General features: G+C 40.2%; 1 protein-coding gene across 2 annotated transcripts in view; it reads right to left on the bottom strand.

Annotated features, from left to right (window-relative positions):
• Positions 1 to 13,657: 13,657 nt before the first annotated feature.
• tlcd4b (TLC domain containing 4b) overlaps positions 13,658 to 19,235 on the bottom strand; it is a 41,073-nt gene continuing 35,495 nt past the window's right edge. For both annotated transcript variants that reach the window (XM_030142363.1, XM_030142364.1), the window contains one exon: positions 13,658 to 18,837. In XM_030142363.1, the coding sequence (XP_029998223.1) occupies positions 18,492 to 18,837 (346 nt within the window). In that variant the 3' untranslated portion in view covers positions 13,658 to 18,491. The remainder of the gene's footprint in view (positions 18,838 to 19,235) is intronic.

Raw genomic sequence — 19,235 nt, 5'->3', positions numbered from 1 at the left:
GAAACTTAACAAAATAAAACAGGAAGTGACAAACAAACATAAAAGACAGACAAAACCAGACTAACGTCTGGCTGCAGGCATGACAACGGAACTGGTTCCGTACACGGAACTGGTTCCGAATAAGCAGATCCGAGAAAGCTTATTCAGAACCAGCGTGGAACTGGTCTTCTGAGGTCGGTTTAAGTTAAACATAGCTGGTAGCTGATGAAAAGCCTGGAGCTTGGAGGCCCGTACTGCGGCTTGGTGCACCGGGTCACAGCAGCTTAGTGCAACGGTCTGCAAGTCTGACAGGAGCAGACGTTCAGAGCCTGTAGCCCGGCTTCCTGCAGGGCACAATGCGGCAATGTGGGAGTTGGGGTTGAAATTAACGAAGTCAAAAAATTACATGCACCAGCATTAAAGAAAATAGAAACAGTAGTAGAGTGCAAATGTGTATTAATTTATGGCTCAGACCTGACGGAGAGTGTTATTCAGAACTAGATCCAAGGTCCAACTTGGTCTTCTGGTTCACTGCAGTTTAGAGCCCCTCTAATGCCGCGTTTCCACCACGTGGTACCGGCTCGACTTGACTCGACGCGGCTTGGCCTTTTTGCGTTTCCATGACGAAAAAGGACCTGGAATCTGGTGCCCGGTACTAGTTTTTTGGTATCACCTCCACTGAGGTTCTATGCAATACTAAACCGTGACGTATAACACTGCAGACCACTGATTGATCAGACAGTTTTCTCTGTGACCCGCTGTTTTACAAAAAACAGATGCGGACGTTTAAAGTAAATATAGCGGTACATTAATCCACATGATAACAGCCCAAAACTACACCATGGTCAGTCGAGGAGATTCAGTCTTTGGTGGCCGACATAAAAATTCAGGCGAGACAACACGCAACGAGCAAGTTTTCAGCAACTCTCTGAGCAAACGACACAGAAATAACGTGCCGCATCGCTATGACGTCCATGTACTGTAAAGTCAGTAGTATCCTGTAATGGAAACGGTCTCCAGGAATACCGAGTCGAGTCGAGCCGAGCTGAGTCGAGCTGGTTCCACGTAGTGGAAACACGACGTAAGCCCCACAGGAGCCGAGGCTTTGAGGGCGCTAAGTGGGGCTTGGAGGTCGGAGCATGGTTTGGTTCTGAGTTCTGTAAACCAAACTAGTTCCAAGATCCTTAAATGGAACTGGTTCCTTAAAGGGAACTGGATCTTTAAACGGAACTGGTTCTGTAAACGGGAACTGGCTATGAGAACTGAAAACGGGTTCCGTTTTTGGAACTCGGAACTGGTTCCGAGAACAGAACCAATTTCACGCTCCCCTCACTCATTCCGTACTCTGCTCAGGCTGTGAATGTACAGGCTGTAGCCTATTTAGTGTAATTCATTACTTATGGAACACATTTCAATTTCACAGAGCGATAGACTCTCAACTGACCTCCCAGTAACATAACACAATGGAGAAGTGGGTTTAACGCGGAAGCTGGAGCTGGAGCCAGTTCAAACCCACCAATAGAAACTCTTCTCTCATCCATCAGTGTAGGCCCCGCCCAATAAGTGCAGTTAAATTCGCAAGCAAAAGTTTTGAAGTTGCAAACAAAGAGGAGTGGTTTTCAAACAAAACTTTTGAAGTCTCAAGCAAAAGTTTTTAACTCACAAGCAAAGAAGACTGATTTATAAGCAAAATGATCTTTTTTTTTAATTGCTACTTACTGTCTGTTGCTCTCAAATCTTTTTTGGTTGCAAATCTTTTCTTTTAATTGCAAATCCATTCTTTTGATTGATGAATAAAGAAACAAATGTCTCTCCATATCTTAAGCTGACACTTAAACTTCTTTTAGCCTATAAATTTAATTTAGGCCCTCCCTTCTTTCAGAATTACATGATTAATTTTTCATACCCACAGTGGGGTCAGTGGGATTTGCTTTTGCAACAGTATCATCATCAAATGCTACTAAATGAAACTCACAGTGTTTAATGCATTGGCACAGGAAATGCCAAGTGGAGAGCAAAACTCAAGAGAGGCTCAGAGTCCTCATTGCAATGTGGGCATTGCTGGCATTCTCTCACTGGAGCTGACATCTGAACTCCTTTTGGTGCTTAAAGTTCAACAGAAGCATCAACTCCTTTCAACGCTGCAATTTAACCTAACACAGAAACTTCATACAGTGAAGGTACACAGTGACGCATCATTCAATCTGCCTCTCTCACCTCCTCTTAGATCTGAACTTCTTAGAGTTCTCTTTCATCACTAGTATTCACACTGATACTGTTGTCACACTGATTCAACATACAGTAGATCAACACCTCAGTTTTATTCAGAACTCAAACACTGAGGTTTATAGTTTTTAGTTTATTCCAGTACTTATATTTTAAGTGTTAATTTAACATTTTCAAAGATCTCTATGCAACATTTGAACATGCATTTATGTAAAGTTGTGGTTGGAGGGTGTTTTGCTGGGAGTCAGTCACTGAATAACACCAAAGGGAAAGTACCTCAGCTTCAAAATGAACCCGATGTCAAGTATGTTTAGGTTGTAATACCGCTGACATCGTCTGGGGATGGCTCCAACAAGCCTTGGCTGCCACAGACTTACATGAAACTTCTTCGTAAAAACACCAAGGCAATGATTTTTTTTTCCGACTTTAATTTTTGTTTCTTATGAGTCAGTAGACAGTTTTGTCTACTATTAAAAACAGGTATAGGTTAATTCTAGGTCTGATGAAGATCTGGAGTTGGTCCCTAAGCACCTTCAATGGTAGCTCACTGCTCCAAACGCACTAATACTAATTGTTAATTCTAATGCTTGGTACTGTGTGTAATAGGATGGGTCAAATACAGAGACAGAATTTCCCTTGAATATAATATAATCTCTCAATCTCTCTCTCTCTCTTTATTTATTATTATATATAATATAATATATATATATATATATATATATATATATATATATATATATATATATATATCGGTACGCACCTGTTCGGTTCGGTACACAGCTGTACTGAAACGGAACAGTATGCTGAGAAAAAGAAAAAGAACTAAAGATGTTGTTTGATGCGGAACTTTAAATCCACGCAAGTTTCACACAGACATATTGAAGAAGCACACATTGACCCTAAATACGAAATAGCAGCTGATATAAAATTTAAAAAACCCACAACAAATATGATGTGAACCTGGAAGGAAGAGACTGAAGACCCTCCACCATCATTACAGTCCTGTTTGGGATCACTAAGGGTTCAGGTGAAAGACTACAACGGGGAAAGAAACGATGATAAGACGAATGTCGTTTGCCGCTTATGTCCAATAGTTCTAAAACACTTACACCTGCTCTCTCCCTCTCTCTCTCTCTCTCTCTCACACACACACACACACACACACACACACGCTGTGTGATAGAGGAAGAGAACCCGGGAGTTGAACTAAAGTTTCACTTTCGTTTCACGCCAGCGTTAGTTATGGACCACCCCCCCCCACACACACTTTTTTTTTTTTGACAAATCACACCCTACACACACCACACACACACCCACACACACACACACCACACACACAACACACACACAAAGTGGCCTAAACAGTTTGTTCACTGTCCCAAATTAAATAATTTGGTAAATTTTCTTGTTAATGTTTCTCTTAAGTTTGTTTAAACAGAATACCAGTTTGTCCTCTTGTTAATGTTGCACTATCATGTGGAATTTTTTTTCTTATTTTTATGCAGAATGTGAACTGACAGAACTGTGATTAGATTTTCCTTGTTTGTTCAAAACTACCTTTCAGGGAAAAGTGCAATACTAATGTTTAAAATACAATTAGTAATTTTTATTATTTTATTTTCTATTAGATTTATATCAACAGAATAATATTACTCTTGTTTTTCTATATTCTGTTGTCTCCAAAAACTGGGGGAAAAATGTTCAAAAATTCATAATAAATACATTAAAGACATTTTGTGGGGTTTTCTTTCTTCCCGTACCAAACCGAAAAAAAAAAAACGAACCGTGGCTTTCAAATCCGAAAACTACTGAACCAAAAATGTTGTGTACCGTTACAGGCCTTGTGTGTGTGTGTGTGTGTGTGTGTGTGTGTGTGTACTATATATATATATATATATATATATCTATAGATATATATAGAGTAGAGAGAGAGAGAGAGAGAGGAGATAGATAGATAGATAGATAGAATAGATAGATAGATAGATAGATAGATAGATAGATAGATAAGATAGGATAGATAGATAGATAGATAGATATTAGGGCTTTCAAAATTAACGCATAATGATAATCTCATTGAAAATTTTATGCAATAACCCATCTTCAGTGCAGAATGATTGTGAATGTCTCTGGCAATGCATTTTGGCCAGTTGTCCAAGTAGAGTACTGTCACACATGTGCAAATGACTGTTGATCCAGTAGTTACAAGAAGTAAAACCCAACAATAAAGACCTGAAGATGATAAACAGCACATTGGCCCTCTTGATAGGAAATTTGAGTTAAAAAAAAACAAACAAAAACAAGCTGGAATTGCACACATCACACACAATTCCCTTGGTATTTGCGTGCATTCATATTCAATGTGGCTGCTCTCAATTCAGCTACTGTTGCAGGTCTTATAGCATAGACTTTGTCTATTAGGTATCCCCATAAAAAACTCTAGTGGTATGAGGTCTGGTGAACTTGCCAAACAGGTGGATTAGATGGAGGGGTTTCGTTGAATACCCTCCATGTTCACCAGACCTCATAACGCTAGATTTTTTTTATGGGGATACCTAAATTTTTTTTATGGAGATACCTAAAAGACAAAGTCTACAGACCACACACACACCACACACACACAATATATATATATATATATATATTATATATATATATATATCTATATATATATATATATATATATTTTTTTTTTTTTTTTTTTTTTTTTTTTTTTTTTTTTCTCGCCCACCTGGGAAGTGTCTCTGGGAGCCTGAGGATCTGCAAAGGGTCTTAGCTGTTCCTAGGAGTGCACTCTTTTGGACAGAGATCTCTGATGTTGTTCCTGGTATCTGCTGGAGCCATCCTCTCAGCTTGGGGGTCACTGCCCCTAGTGTCCTGATGACTACTGGTACTGCTGTTGCCTTCATACCCCACATTTTCTCTATCTCCTCTTTCAGTCCTTGGTATTCTCGAGCTTCTCTTGTTCTGTTCTTTCTGATGTTGCTTTCACTTGGGATTGCTACATCTATCACTACCACTGTCTTCCGATGTTTATCCACCACCACTATGTCAGGCTGATTGTCCATCATCATCTTGTCGGTCTGGATCTGGAAGTCTCACGGGATCTTGGCCTGTTTGTTCTCTGTCACCTTCGGGGGTGTCTCCCATCTGGACCTGGGACCTCAGTCCATACTTGGTACAGATGTTCCTGTACACTGGTTATGCCGCTCCATGTGTGCCTGCCTGCCAGCATCTAACACCCTACTGTGATGTGCTGGACTGTCTCAGGGGCTTCTCTACACAGCCTACACCTGGGATCTTGGTCTGGTGTGGCAGACCTTGACCTCTATTGCTTTGGTGTTCAGGACCCTGTTCTTGTGCAGCCATGAGTAGTGCCTCTGTGTTGTCTTTCAGTCCAGCCATTTCCAGCCACTGGTATGTTTCTCAGTATCAGCCATTTCCTCAATGTGCCAGTGGTACATGCCATGCAGGGGCTTGTCCTTCCATGATAGCCCTCAGGCTCCTCATCCTTACTGGGCTTTTGTTGCCTGAGGCATTCACTTGTCAGCTGGTCACTGAGGGCCATTTTCTTGATATTTCCTGGAGGTTTTTTGTTTGTGTAGAGCCTCAGGATGCTGGACTTAGGGTGAAACCTTCCATGCATGGTAAGGAGCTTTCTTCTCTTGATTTCAGTGGCTTGTATCTCTTTCAGAGGCCAGAATATTATGCCAGTGGGGTATCTGATCACTGATAGGGCACAGGTATTAATGGCTTGTATCTTATTTTTGCTCTTCAGCTGACTTTTAAGACTGCCTTACTAGTTCATGGGCCAAGACCAGATATTTGGGATATTGGTACCACCCAAGGGGGCAAGTTCTAGTGATGCATTTTGAAATAGCCTATATCTATAGATAATATTTTGCTATGATAACCATTCCAGAGTAGTAGCTTAGTCGTAGCTATCAGCCATTGAATAAACCTGCTCTAAAGGACAAATCAGAGGTCATAAAACATCATTTGAATATATGGAATGTTAATACCAACACAGATTCGCCACATTCATGGCCAGTTCTTATCAGTTATTATCAAAGATCTGAGTTACATATAAACCAAAATAAACAGTTTAGACAGTAGATAAGTGCAAACTGCAGCATTACACATATCACAGTCTTGTTGATGAACAGTCTCTCTTCTAAGCTAAGTTTAATTAAGGTTAAGTGAAGTAAGGTGGTTAAAGTGAATGTGAGAGAAAGTCCTAAAGGTTAGGAGAAAATGTAAATGTATATAATAGTTTAGCCAGTTTCATTATGAGCATAATTAATCCATAAAACCCAAATATACGCATGTGACCAAAAGGCATCTATTGATCTAAACTGTTTAATACTGATTGATCCATTAATTCTATCAATACATGTAAATAATTGGTGTAAATACAGTTATTTCATCTTTTCATGGTCATCAGATATGACCATATTTGGACATTTAGAGGCTCCGTAGTTACCATGGAAACACCTTCATCTTCTACAACATTGATTCACCAGGTAAAACCCTGGAGTTGGATGAATGACAGTGGATGGACACACTGGGTTCAGTTAATAAGAGATTTGACAGAAAAAAATCACTATTTCTCAAGTTCCATGATGATTCAAGTACATGATTCATAAAATAGGGAGATAAATATTTATTGTTAATAATATTTTCTGGAGAGGGGGTGGGATTAATAATTTGCACTTCTTCCCACCCTTTTCAGGCATATAAATGAAACTATCGTGCTGTTCTTCTGTCTTAGATTGTTATAACTGGTTGATACTTGTATTATTATTTAGGTTTTGCTTGTTGCATATATGTTAAATTTCATTGCATGTCAGAATAAAACACTAAATGAAATCAAAATAAATGAAGACTCTGGTGCTAAAGTACCAAAGTCACATTTTTTGACAATTCCACCCAATTCCAGTCCACCCTCTAAATATTTTTCAATAGACTTTTTTTTGTAATATCAGTACTTTTAGCACCAGGGTCTTCAAATACAGGAAATACCTGATTTTCACAGAAAAAAATGCAAATCCCAGAGGATAAAATCATGATAAATGGTGATAAATCACTTAAGAAAGGTTAATAGAAAGAAAATTTATTTGGGAACTGAGACAAAAGTGGTATCAGGCATTAAAGGCTGGGTGCTGTGCCACTCATCCCTGAGTCCATTTTCAGTAGGCCCTAGCATCCAGACCTGCAAAGACACCAAAATACCTTATATGTTATTTTCTTGTCTGTTTGCATCGGGACTGGCACTATAACATGTGCTCTTAAGTATGAAATGAAATGGTACATTCGTTTTGTACTCCGTAGTTGTGTCATTATTAAACTGCTGTCTTTGTTGTGATCACTCCAGAACTTCCATTTGCTTTCATTTGCTCTGTATGAAAGTGAATTTATCATCACTTCACTTATTTCAGTCTTAACTATGTCTTGACTAAGTCTTAAATAAACATTGATATTTACTTGCCTCGGAAGTGGTACTTGAATGGAATGAAAACACGTATACCATTTCTGAAAGAACAATCAATTGTAACATTTTCCTATAAATCTGAAAAGTAGAAAAACATAATGTAATGTCACAACCTTACCTTGGACCGATTCCACTAGCATTTTACAGGAGAAGATGAAACAATTCAGAAATACCACCATACGCCATTAAGCGTAATGATACATTTTTTGGAAAAAAGAGAGGTACCATATAATCATGACTAAGCTTCTCATTGGAAAGGCTATCATGGTTAATACACATATATATGTCCTACTAACAAAATGGCACCACAAAGGTTTTGCCCCCTTTGGTGGTACCACTACCTGGCCTGGCCCATGGACTATACCTTCTGTAGGTATTTGGCTGTGGCTGACCTCCAAGCTGCCTCCTCCTGATTACCATTGCCTGTGGGATCCCCACTTATTTGTAACTGTCCTGCACGTCTGTAATGTCCCTCAGGTAGTTCAACCCCTTCAGTTGTGATCACCTTTCCTCTTCTAGATATCGTCCACCCACAGTTATCTAGTCCGAATGACATCCCACTGTCTTTGCTGTAGATCCAAGTGAGGAGGATCAGGGAGTCAACTCATTCTGGCATACAGCCTTGATGGCATCCATGTAGAGGAGGTGGCTGATGGTTGTTCCACTTCAGAACCAGTACCCAAAGCCACTCTTTGAGATGCTCTGGCTGAGGGGGTTTAGGCCTATGCAGAACAGTAGGGGGGAGAGAGAGCATCTCCTTGATATATACTGCATCTGATGCTCACCTGTGCAATTGCTTTTCAGTTGGCCTCCAAAGTCATGTTCCATAGCCTCATCGAGTTCTGGATGAACTCTCTTAGTGTCCTGTTGATGTTATACAGCTTTAGGCACTCCAGTATCATGTACGAGGGCTGTTCAATAAGTTCATGGCCTCACCCAGAAATACTGGTTGTTATAATACAGGATGTTACATTCTTTTGTGATGGGATAGTGATGCTTGAACATCGATGGACCAAGTGCATTGCTGTAAATGGAGATTATGTTGAAAAATAAATATAAATTATCAGATCTGTGTTGTTCTGTTCTGGGTGAGGCCATGAACTTATTGAACGGTCCTCGTATGTGGCATTGAGTCATGGGCTTTCTTGTAGTCAATCCAGGCAGTGCACAGGTCAGTGTTCCTTGCTGTACAGTCTCAGGCAATTGCCCTGTCACCAGTAGCTGGTGTTTGGCTCCTCTGGTATTGCTGCCTGTTCCCTTCTTTGCCCTACTCATGTATTGCTCCATGTACCTGCTTATCTTAACCTCTATGATGCCTGATAGGAGCTTCCATATGGTGCTTAGGCAGGTATAGGTTGGTAGTTGGATGGTATTGTTCCCTTCTGGAGGTCCTTCATTACGAGGACTGTCCGGCCCTGGGTTAGCCACTCTGGGTGGTTTCCCAACTTTAGCAGCTGGTTCATCTGTGCTACCAGGCGTTTATAGAGTGCAGTCAGCTTCTTAAGCCAGTAGGCGTGAATCATGTCAGGCCCTGGTGCTATCCACCTCTTCATTTTGGTCACTCTTGTTTGGATGTCTGCTAGGGTGATGACTACTGGATCTTGTTCTGGAAGTTGGCCGTGTTCTGCCTGTACGTCTATCAGCCATTGGGTGTTAGTGTTATGTGCTGCCTCTTTCTCCCAGATACTCTTCCAGTATTGCTTAGTCTCAGCCCTGGGTGGGTCTGTTGTCACCTTGTTACCTGCCATTGAGAGTAGACCTTAGCTGGGTTGGTGGAGAACACCTTGTTATTCTCCTTGCCTCTACTTCTCCTGTATACCTCTTTAGGCGAGTAGCTATGGCTGTGAGCCTTTGCTTAGCAGTCTCCAGTTTCCTGGGCAGCTCTTTCCTTAGATTCACACCTCTGCTTAGTTCTGTTAGAAGGCTGACTTCTCTCCATGCCGCCACAATCTTTGCCTCTAGCCTTCTCCTCCATGGGGCAATTCACTCCTTCTCGCTACTACTCATGCTGTTCATCTTGTAGCCAAGCATCTCTAGGATGACTGTTACTGCTGCATACATTAGCCGATTGATCTCAGTGATGGTGGTGGTAGGGATAGTTAGGAGTGCAATGTTCAAGTCTTCCAGTAGCACTAGTAGTAGTACTTTGTTGTTTAGCCTTGGCAAGAAGGTAGTTGAGTTCCCCAGGACTTCATGATTCTCTCTTTCAGGTCAGCATTCAGTCTGCCTGTCTTTGGGGCTTGGTACCCAATCTCAATATTTGGGGTGATGGTGAAAGCTGTTGTCCTGGCTCCCCCTTGCCATAGATCTTTGTACCGTGGATGAAGTACAACACTGTACCTCATCATCTCTAGCTGTGATAGCAACTTCTTATTGCGGATATTTGAACACGAGCTAAGAGCTGTTTCTTCGTCAGTGAGGATGTGGGGCTTTGAAGCAACCATTTCTCCCACATCCTCTTCATGTACCCTCTCTCACTGGTGTTAGTACCGTATTAACACTCCATCGTACCATGTTCTCTGCCCTGCTCCATGAATGTCTTGTTCAGTAGTCAATTTGACATCAGGATGTCCTGGTTCCCCAACACCTGATGTGGACCTTGTTGTCCTGGGCGACGTCCAAGCCGGTCGGATTTATTTTCATTTATCATAACACTCATTCGGAGGTATAGGCGTATTGCGTAAAGGGCCCACCTGGATCCATGCTTGCTCTTACTGGGATTCAAACTGGCAACTTTCCTGAGAGAGAGAGAGAGAGAGAGAGAGAGAGAGAGAGAGAGACTCCATGGTTAATGCTGACGCCATTTCTCAGTTAACATGAGCTAGATTTACACATTGTAGAGGAGCTGAAAAGAGGCATCGAAGAAGTTGTGCATAAGGAGTTCAAGTATAAGAATGTTTCACCAAAAAAACCAAACAAAAGTCCTCTGAGTCTTCAATATACAGCAAAGATTTTTAGCATTGTAGGCAACGGAGATAGCAATACATCAGAAATGGAATTAATAAATGGCAAATACAAATACAAGGGAGGGTCAAAAATTTCTAAGACAAGTACTGTGTCACTGGAGATGAAACTTGGATCTACCAGAGAGTAAATTCACTGAAAAGAGTGCCATCCAAAAGGAGCAGTGGACTTGTGAATTCGAGGTGGAGAGGTCTGTTAAATAGATAAATAAAATAAACTTTTTTTTTTTTTTAACAATTGTCTGAGAACTTTTTGACTCTCCCTTGTAAATACACATCACAAATAAATGGATTTTAACACAAAACAGACTCCAACACAAATTTAACATTAGCACATGTATGAATCTTACATATTGAACCTTTAATTTTTTTTTTTTTTTTTTAACACTATCTGAAGTGTCCTGATGGACTAAATCTTGCACATTTCTTTACCTTTTTCCACACCATACCAAATCAGTACCGTGGTAATTTTTGCACATTGTAGTGGGCCTTACTCACAGGCTGCAACAGCCTAATAATGTGTTTGGGTGACAGTTGACTGGTGGTGACAGTTATGTGCTGCTTAACAACACAGTTTAAAATCATTTCGAATCAACTGCCGGTAAAATATTTAAGCACCTTGTAAAAATCCCTTCATAGCCTCTCCAAAGTCTGGAATGTTGATTTTTGATATGTTTTTGTTTCCCCAAGTCTGGGAAAGGACTTCCAACATAAATTCCTCCTGAAATAGTCATATCCGTATAAGCTATTTATTTTTACACAACTACAACTTGCTCAGTAAAGTGGCTGGCCTGCTTTTGCTTCCAGGGGAATTCAAAACACAGACGGTAGACCCTCTGAAAGGAGACTTGACATTTAGAGACATTAATTAATTTTGTTAAAATGTCTCCCAAACACAGCTGAGAGCAGATAAACACCCACACAAGTGGCTGTTCACTTGCTGATTGAGCCACTATGTGAGAACAACCCAAACACAAATATACAGTGCAGGCTTTTCAGATTCGTAGAGTGACAACATTTGTGTTAAAAGTGGGTGAGGACAAGTTTTATTAGTGTGTGATGTGCATGTGTTTCTCTGTGTACATGATATGCAAGTGATGACATCCACCCTGTGCATGAGTGAAGCCCAGCAGCACACAGTATGTGAAGTCCACACTATGAACGTGGGGCTGTAGTAGAAGAGGAAATTTTCATTGAGTCTCTGTTATGTGACCATGTTTGGTAAAGCTCTTCAGGCACAGACTCCAACCAAGCCCCTTGACCGATCGGTGCGCACACAGAGGAGATGGTTTTAATCACAGACCTACTGCGGCTCAGAGCTCCCCCAAATGTTTCACTTTCATCCCTATTTCAGTCAGTCCTCCAGTTTTGACCCTTTCATCTCAGACTGAATGTCTCAGACTGTACTTCACCTTTCCTTTTTAGTTGAATATCTCAATTACTTTTCTTCACACACACACACACACACACACACACACACACAGAGCAGTGGGGTCCATGGTGGTCTGATGCCAACTACCAGTAGCCAGTTTTGGCTTGTCTAGTTAGACCTGAGTTGACGGATGACTGAATGAGTTCAGGTTACTGCTGTCAGGTTGTTCCTATGATTACATCATTGTTTAGATACTAGGAGAAGGGGAACTGCTGTGTTATATACAAGCACAAAGAGAAATGGGCTGGAATGAGCATAACACCTCTCTGACATTCCAAACCATATCTGACATCTGAGTACAAATCCAACATACCTGGGTATTTATGTAGTAAATGTATACTCCATCTATTAAACTGCAGTGCATCAGTCTTTTTAGTTTCAACTGGGCCAAAGTTACACAACTTATCAGTATATGATAATTGAGGTGGTCTAAGAGGACATCACACAACTGCACTTACTCCTTACCTGAGTTTTCAGGTTATCCAATCAGGTGTTTTCAGACAAGAGTTAGATGCTGGAGCTACATGATCGACAGCTGCGATCATCAACATTCTCTGCCCATCAGACTCTACTTCTGTATTGCTCTACTATGAAACTTGATTTTTACACTAACATGAAGCTATTCCAAGTCATCCATGTTTACATTTCATCATTTGATTTGGACTGGAGGGAGAGAGCTACAGATGGAAGGTATGTATTTTGATTCTGGTGTTTCTCCTGATTTTGGCTACTGAAGCATTTAGCATGTTCTCATTATATGTGCTGTTACACTGCCAGATACTTACCAAAAAACTGTAGCTTGGCTGTGTTGACTGCCTCTTCCCAATCTTATAAAAAAACAAAACAAAACAAACAAAAAAAACGACAACAGCATTCAACACCACATTATGAGAAAACATTTTTATTTTTTTTTAATTTTCAAGAATAAAATCAAAATCTTCATCTTCATCTTCTGAACCCACTTTTTCCTCACTAGGGTCACAAGGGGTACTGGAGCCTATCCCAGCTACCTATAGGTGAAAGCGGGGTACGCCCTGGCAAGTTCATCACAGGGCTAACATATAAAGACGAACTTAAATCAAAATTTTCAGAATAAATAAAAAAATTTGGAGACTAAACTGAAAATATCTAGAACACATGCAAGATGTCAAGAACGAAATGCAGATTTGTTGAAAATAAACCCAAAATGTTGAGATGAAAGTCAACATGGTGAGTGTAAACTCAAATTGGTGAGAAAAACTCACAAGTGCTTAAAGTTTTAATGTTTTAAAGGAATACGTCTAAGAAAACAGACTAAAAAAATTGCTGCTTCTAGTCATCTTTCAGCACAAAAACACCCTAAAACAGTCCTATGCACCTTAAAAATTACTGTCTTTGTGGTCAGAATCCCCCCCCACACACACACACACATTATGAATTTTATATTTTGCAAAAAAGAATAGAGGACATCTTCTGAGAATTCACTATACTTTCCTTTTCCATAGCCATCTGGACTTGGAAATGATTTCCCATACAATGAAGGATTTCTGTAAAATGTAATTTAAGGAGAAAAAGACAGACTCAATCAACTCTTTATCGTCTTCAACTTTATTGAAGAGCAATACTTTCAAGTAAGTCTCAGTTTTCAGCACTACAATTACATGATCATTAGTAGTGGTCATTGTAGACAATAATCTGAGTCCCAAGGTAATACTCAGACAAGAAGACCCCTGAGGGCCTGTGTTTGTGTAGTGTAGGCTGTTTCACATTAGAATCCCCAGAAACAAAAAATAATAGATCAGAACAAGAAATTGCATTGCTTTAAAGACAAAATTAAAAAAAAGACAAAACGGGAGGAAAATAAGTCATTCTGGCAAGTCATCTGATTATCAATTTATCTGTGATTTCATAAATAGGAGCGGAATCATTCTTTACCATCACAATAATGATGTCCTGACTGAGATGCAGAAATTCAATTCATGTTATTCTATTTTATATTGAGGAAGAAAAATCAAGAATTTGAGAAGAGATGTACCAAACTTAATACTCATCACCACCTGTTTAGTTTCAAACTTTCAAACAACTTCAATACAATGTACCACAAAAGTGTGTGTCTGGAATTGATACTTTGCATTCAGGTGATTTGTATATAATACGTTAATTTTATCATGAAAATTGGCCTCTGTAAAGAAAGCGAGGCCCCGTGGTTGTTCAGTACTTACACAGTATGCAGAATAGCCTAAAAATAGCAGCCTTATCAACATCATCCATCATGTACTCATTCAGTTTTCATACAGTCCCTGGGAGTGGGCTACAGGACAAATATCAGGTCTTGAAATTTATTCTGTAAAAAACACCCTGAAGTACCAAAACTCCTGGTTCCACAGTTTGTCCAGTCCTTAGACCAACTGGATGATACAATTGTTATAGATTTTATTATTTTGTGCATGAGAGCTGCGCCAGAGGGCAGCCTCAGTCTAAAGTCAGACATCTAAAAAGCACAGCTACAAGAAGCATCACTGCTCAGTCAAGATGTGTGCTACACCCAAGTCCAATCATCTCCTGACTGAACAGTGTTACAGTTTTCCTCTATGACTATTCACAGCTTTGAGTTCAGGAGGCCAGAGAAGCGAGATGTTAGCCTGCCTATCGACTACTGTATATCTACTAAGAGCTTGTGTTAAAAAAAATAGATTCTGATTCCCACTGTATTCACCTTGGACACTGTAAGCTCACCTGAATGCCACTAAGCAACCAGTTGCCACATTCAAAAAAAAGAAAAAAAAGGAAAAAAAGAGACATACCCCAGTTTTCAATAATCAACATAAAACAGACTCCCCAAAGGGATCAGCTTTGGATTATAATACTTGGCCCGGATTAGTCATTGTGCAGGTAGATTATAAAAACATATACAGAGTATATGTATGGAAAACAGAGGAGATACATGAAAACTGACTCACTGGGTTTTATAAATCATGCTAATCCAAATCAGGCCGCATCACATCCACCATTTTTGTGTTAAAGGCACAAAATACTGTAGCCCCTCCTCTGTGGTGACAGACAGAACTACAGGAGATCACTGAGTTATTGCTCCACGGGGAGTGTGCTTTGTAGTTCCACAGTGAACAGTGACATTCTCCAGACTATTAGGATTATCTGTCCAACAAGAAAGGAAAGCAAAGGATGTAAACATGCGAGCAGAGTATAAACATATCCATTGTAGGTTTCTATTTATATCATCTCCTTGTAGTTGAAGCAGACGCTGAATTGGAAACAGCCTCTTGTATCTCTGTCTGTTTGTGTGGTTTTTTGGCGTCTGCTAACAGCAGACTGTATAACTAGAAAAAAACTCATGAATTTGTAAAACCAACAAAATAGCTTACGAAGAATGTGTGTTAGCCATATGCAGAAAGTACCTGCATAGCTATTGTGTGTGTGTGTATATATATATATTTATATATACAGACATGCAAGAGAGAGGAGAAAAGAAAATACAAGTGCATGCATTCAGTAGAGGCAAAAAAACAAAAACTGTTTTGAAAAGCAAACCCCTGTCTAGCATTAGATTAATGCAAGTAATATTTAGATGTTATTCATCTAGTTTGACTATTCACTAAGGCATCACAGAAATATGTCATCTTACCATGCTCTATAGTCATGATTTACAATTTATACAGAACAAAAATTAAAACGTACAGGTTACTTCGGACAGCAATATACGGTCGAATTAGATTCACAGAGTGGTTTATCAAAATTATTTATATTATTAGTAACTCTGCTGACATCCAAAAAGAAGAGCACCATGGGGGGGGGGGGGGGGGGGGGGGCAGCGAATGCAGGAACATGTGGACATGACATGATGTCAGCATATGCAAACTTCATACGTCTGTGTATATGTGGGTGAAAATAGACTTTTTCCATTTCCTCCCTCAATCATTCTCTCAGAGACACTGACAATATTTACATGCACTAGATATTCAACTTTTTGCCTCATTCTGAAAAAGGCAAGTTTCCTGATAAGGAGTTTACATGGATAATAAAAAAGAAATTCTACTATTATTCCTTTTCATGAGTAGCTGTATATGCTCTGATTTATTCCGTTTCTACCAGTAGTGGATGTGCGAACATGTGAACAGCTTCCAACTTTTTCAAAAAGTTGGCCTCAGCAAACCTGTTGATACCCAAATGCTTTGTCATGTTTAGAAGTCCATTTCTCCTACTGACCACAAATGTGCTCTATTTGGCATTAACTTCTACTAGAGAGTTGGCCTTGTTTAGACCTTGCATTTACATGTATCCTGTGAGATCTGATCACAAGTGGACAGCTCCAAAATAAAATATGAACACACTCAAGAGATTTGTTCACTGACTCTCTTTGAAGGTGGTCTGAGACACATACGTCCACATCCTTTTTTTAACAGTGTGAACACAAATGCATGCTGGGACAGATAATATCATCATCTATTCAGCCAGTGTCCTCAACAGCATCACATTAAAGTGTTTCAATGATGTATGGAAATTTTGAAAAGCACAATGACGCATTATCAATTATAAAAAATAATAGCCACAATTTGCAGGAATTTCTCTGCATATTTTAAGCACCTGAACATTCAATCATGATTAAACCATATAACAAGAGAACTATAAAACAAATGGAATGGTCAAAGTTTGTCACAGACAAATAATTGCTGTACTTGTTCATTCACAATGTCAACTCATGCACCAAATAACAGTGAATTCAGTTTGCAAATAAATGTTCCAAATGCTGTCTGTTAAACTTGACGCGATACCTTATGCTATGTATTTTTATTTTTTAGGCCACTGTTGCGCTGGTTCATTTGCATAAGGAGATAGAAAGACATATGTAGTGACATTTTAATGTGATCTGCTCTGACCAGATCATTAAGGACACATGTTAATACCAGGTCTGAACCTGCTGACCGGGGGCCATTTGTCTCAAACTCCCGTAAAAACCCCAAAATGCATACTTTGAATGTCCTGTATATAAAGGACAGAAGGATAGGCCCAGTTCAGAATATCCACACGGGACATACCATCTACATGACACCTATCTAACTCAGCAGATCGTTATGTTCAGAATGACAGCTGAACATTATTGTGCATGTAAACACAGTGACTGAGAACAGAGAGGATAAATGGAAGTGTCATAGTGTCATTTCTCTGGAACGATATGCTGCAGACAGCTGTGTGAGGAAAGCGATGCCACTTTATTCTCTGTATCCACTGGGAAAAAAGCTCTACAGACAGATCCCAGAGGGGGTGAAAAACAGAGAAAGGTCTGTCAAGCCCTCAGAAGCAGTGACATCACCAAAGATTAAAATCCCTCTTTACAGCACAAATTAAAGAATAAACTCATGACAAATGGGTGAAACCTTGACAGAGCAGGGGGAGAGGTAGAACAGAACTGAACACTGAGGCTGGATAGTGGATTCCTACCCTGGGGGGCAGAAGGTAATGTAAAGGACATGTTAGTGTGAATGTTCAGGGGTTGATGAGGACAGGTGACAGAATGTGTGGGGCACAGAGTACAGCACAGTGATGCCCATATGATGAATACTGAAAAGGCGACATCGTCCTGTGAGAAGCTAAGGATATCGAAGAGCCGTTGGGATCGTCAGTCCCCCAAACAAGTGTCTTTTCTCTTCTACATGCATATTCTTCGATTACAAATAATCATCCAGATCCTACAGGGTTTGGAGGGGCATGGCTGGTGATATAGGCAGGCGCCACTTGTTACAAGGAGGCCACAGCAGGTGATACTGTCAAAGAGGCATTATGGTGTTCGTCTGTTTGTTTGTTTCTCTTTGTGTGAGGTCTGATGACTTTAAGACAAGAGCCCTATAGATTCACAAACACTGCATGGGTCTGATGAGAGAGATTTTCACTTTTTAGAGTGTGGACGGAGAATGATGAGAAAGGGCGAAGAATCGAAGCCTCTGGTTCAGCAGGTGAAAAATCGTGGTGTTTCTGATCGAAGATTATTGCTTATCCTGTCTTTTGCAGGCACTTCAGAGGATTGGACTTTGGCTGAGAGTGAGAGGACACTGAAGGAATGGTACTAAGTAACAGTGATGAGAGAAACGAGTGGAGGTTAAAGTGTGCTTGTGAACTCTAACGTTATTATCTGCAACCGAAAGCCATCACCCAGAGGGGTAGTAATCTGAAACTGCAAAAAGGCTGGTGCTTTGAGTGAGTCAAAGAGCAGTCTCCTTGTCCCGTGTTAGGGTCAGAACCTGAGGACTCTTAGCCCGGTCTGCTACCCAACTTCAAAGAGATCAACAGCTGAGGATGGGGGATTTAAAGGTGGGGGTGGGAGAGACTCTGAGGCTCCGACAGAGAAGAGCGTGCAGCTTCCCTCCATGCTAAGTTATATCCCTCTACTTTTCTTTTGCTCTACAGCTTTTCAGTCCGTGTGGTTGTTGATGTGGTCCTTCTTGTCTGATACAGAATCTGCACCTTCCATAATCTTTCGCCCTCCACTGCCAGTCAGAACCTTGTAGCAGCCTCGGGTGATTTTATACATCCAGATAGTGTTCAAGATGTCCAGGGCAATGCAGGAGGTGATCCAGGCCACCTGGGCACCCAAGCCTAGCTGCTCAAAGTCTGGAGTACCGAAGGTGGCAAATACACTCACCCAGTATGAAGGCATGACCGCAATACGCACCAGGAAGAACACCACTGCCATGGCAACGCCATTTAGTACAACCATGCGGTGTGAGCGGGGGTATTTTAATGCCTCAAAGAACCACCTGTAGGGAAATAAAATGTAAAGTTAGAGTAGAAGATAGGCCAGCAATGATATGCAAAAGTGATGACATCCTTTTACAGTCTCATGATTAAATATTTACCAGTTAAATATATGGTTCATTCTATCCTTATGTATGTGGGAAAATGCACAGAACTTACAGCTGAAAAACTGAGGCACCCTCATTATTACCCATCAACTCAAGCATCAGAGTCAAGCTGAAAAATTACATCCAAATTTAATGGTACATAATCTAAAACAGTTCTGTAAGGAAGGATGTTTTTACCATATACACTGTAATACAATATTACAATGTTTATGTTTATGCAATAAGAAATTCACACATCTTCCACAGAAGTTGAACTGAATGGGTAATAGTAGATGTTCTTAGTATTTCAGCCA

The sequence above is a fragment of the Sphaeramia orbicularis genome, chromosome 8, assembly GCF_902148855.1.
Source record: "Sphaeramia orbicularis chromosome 8, fSphaOr1.1, whole genome shotgun sequence".
Classification (NCBI taxonomy): Eukaryota; Metazoa; Chordata; class Actinopteri; order Kurtiformes; family Apogonidae; genus Sphaeramia; species Sphaeramia orbicularis.
Note: the sequence above shows the minus strand (reverse complement) of the source record. Positions and strands in the feature narration are given on the sequence as shown.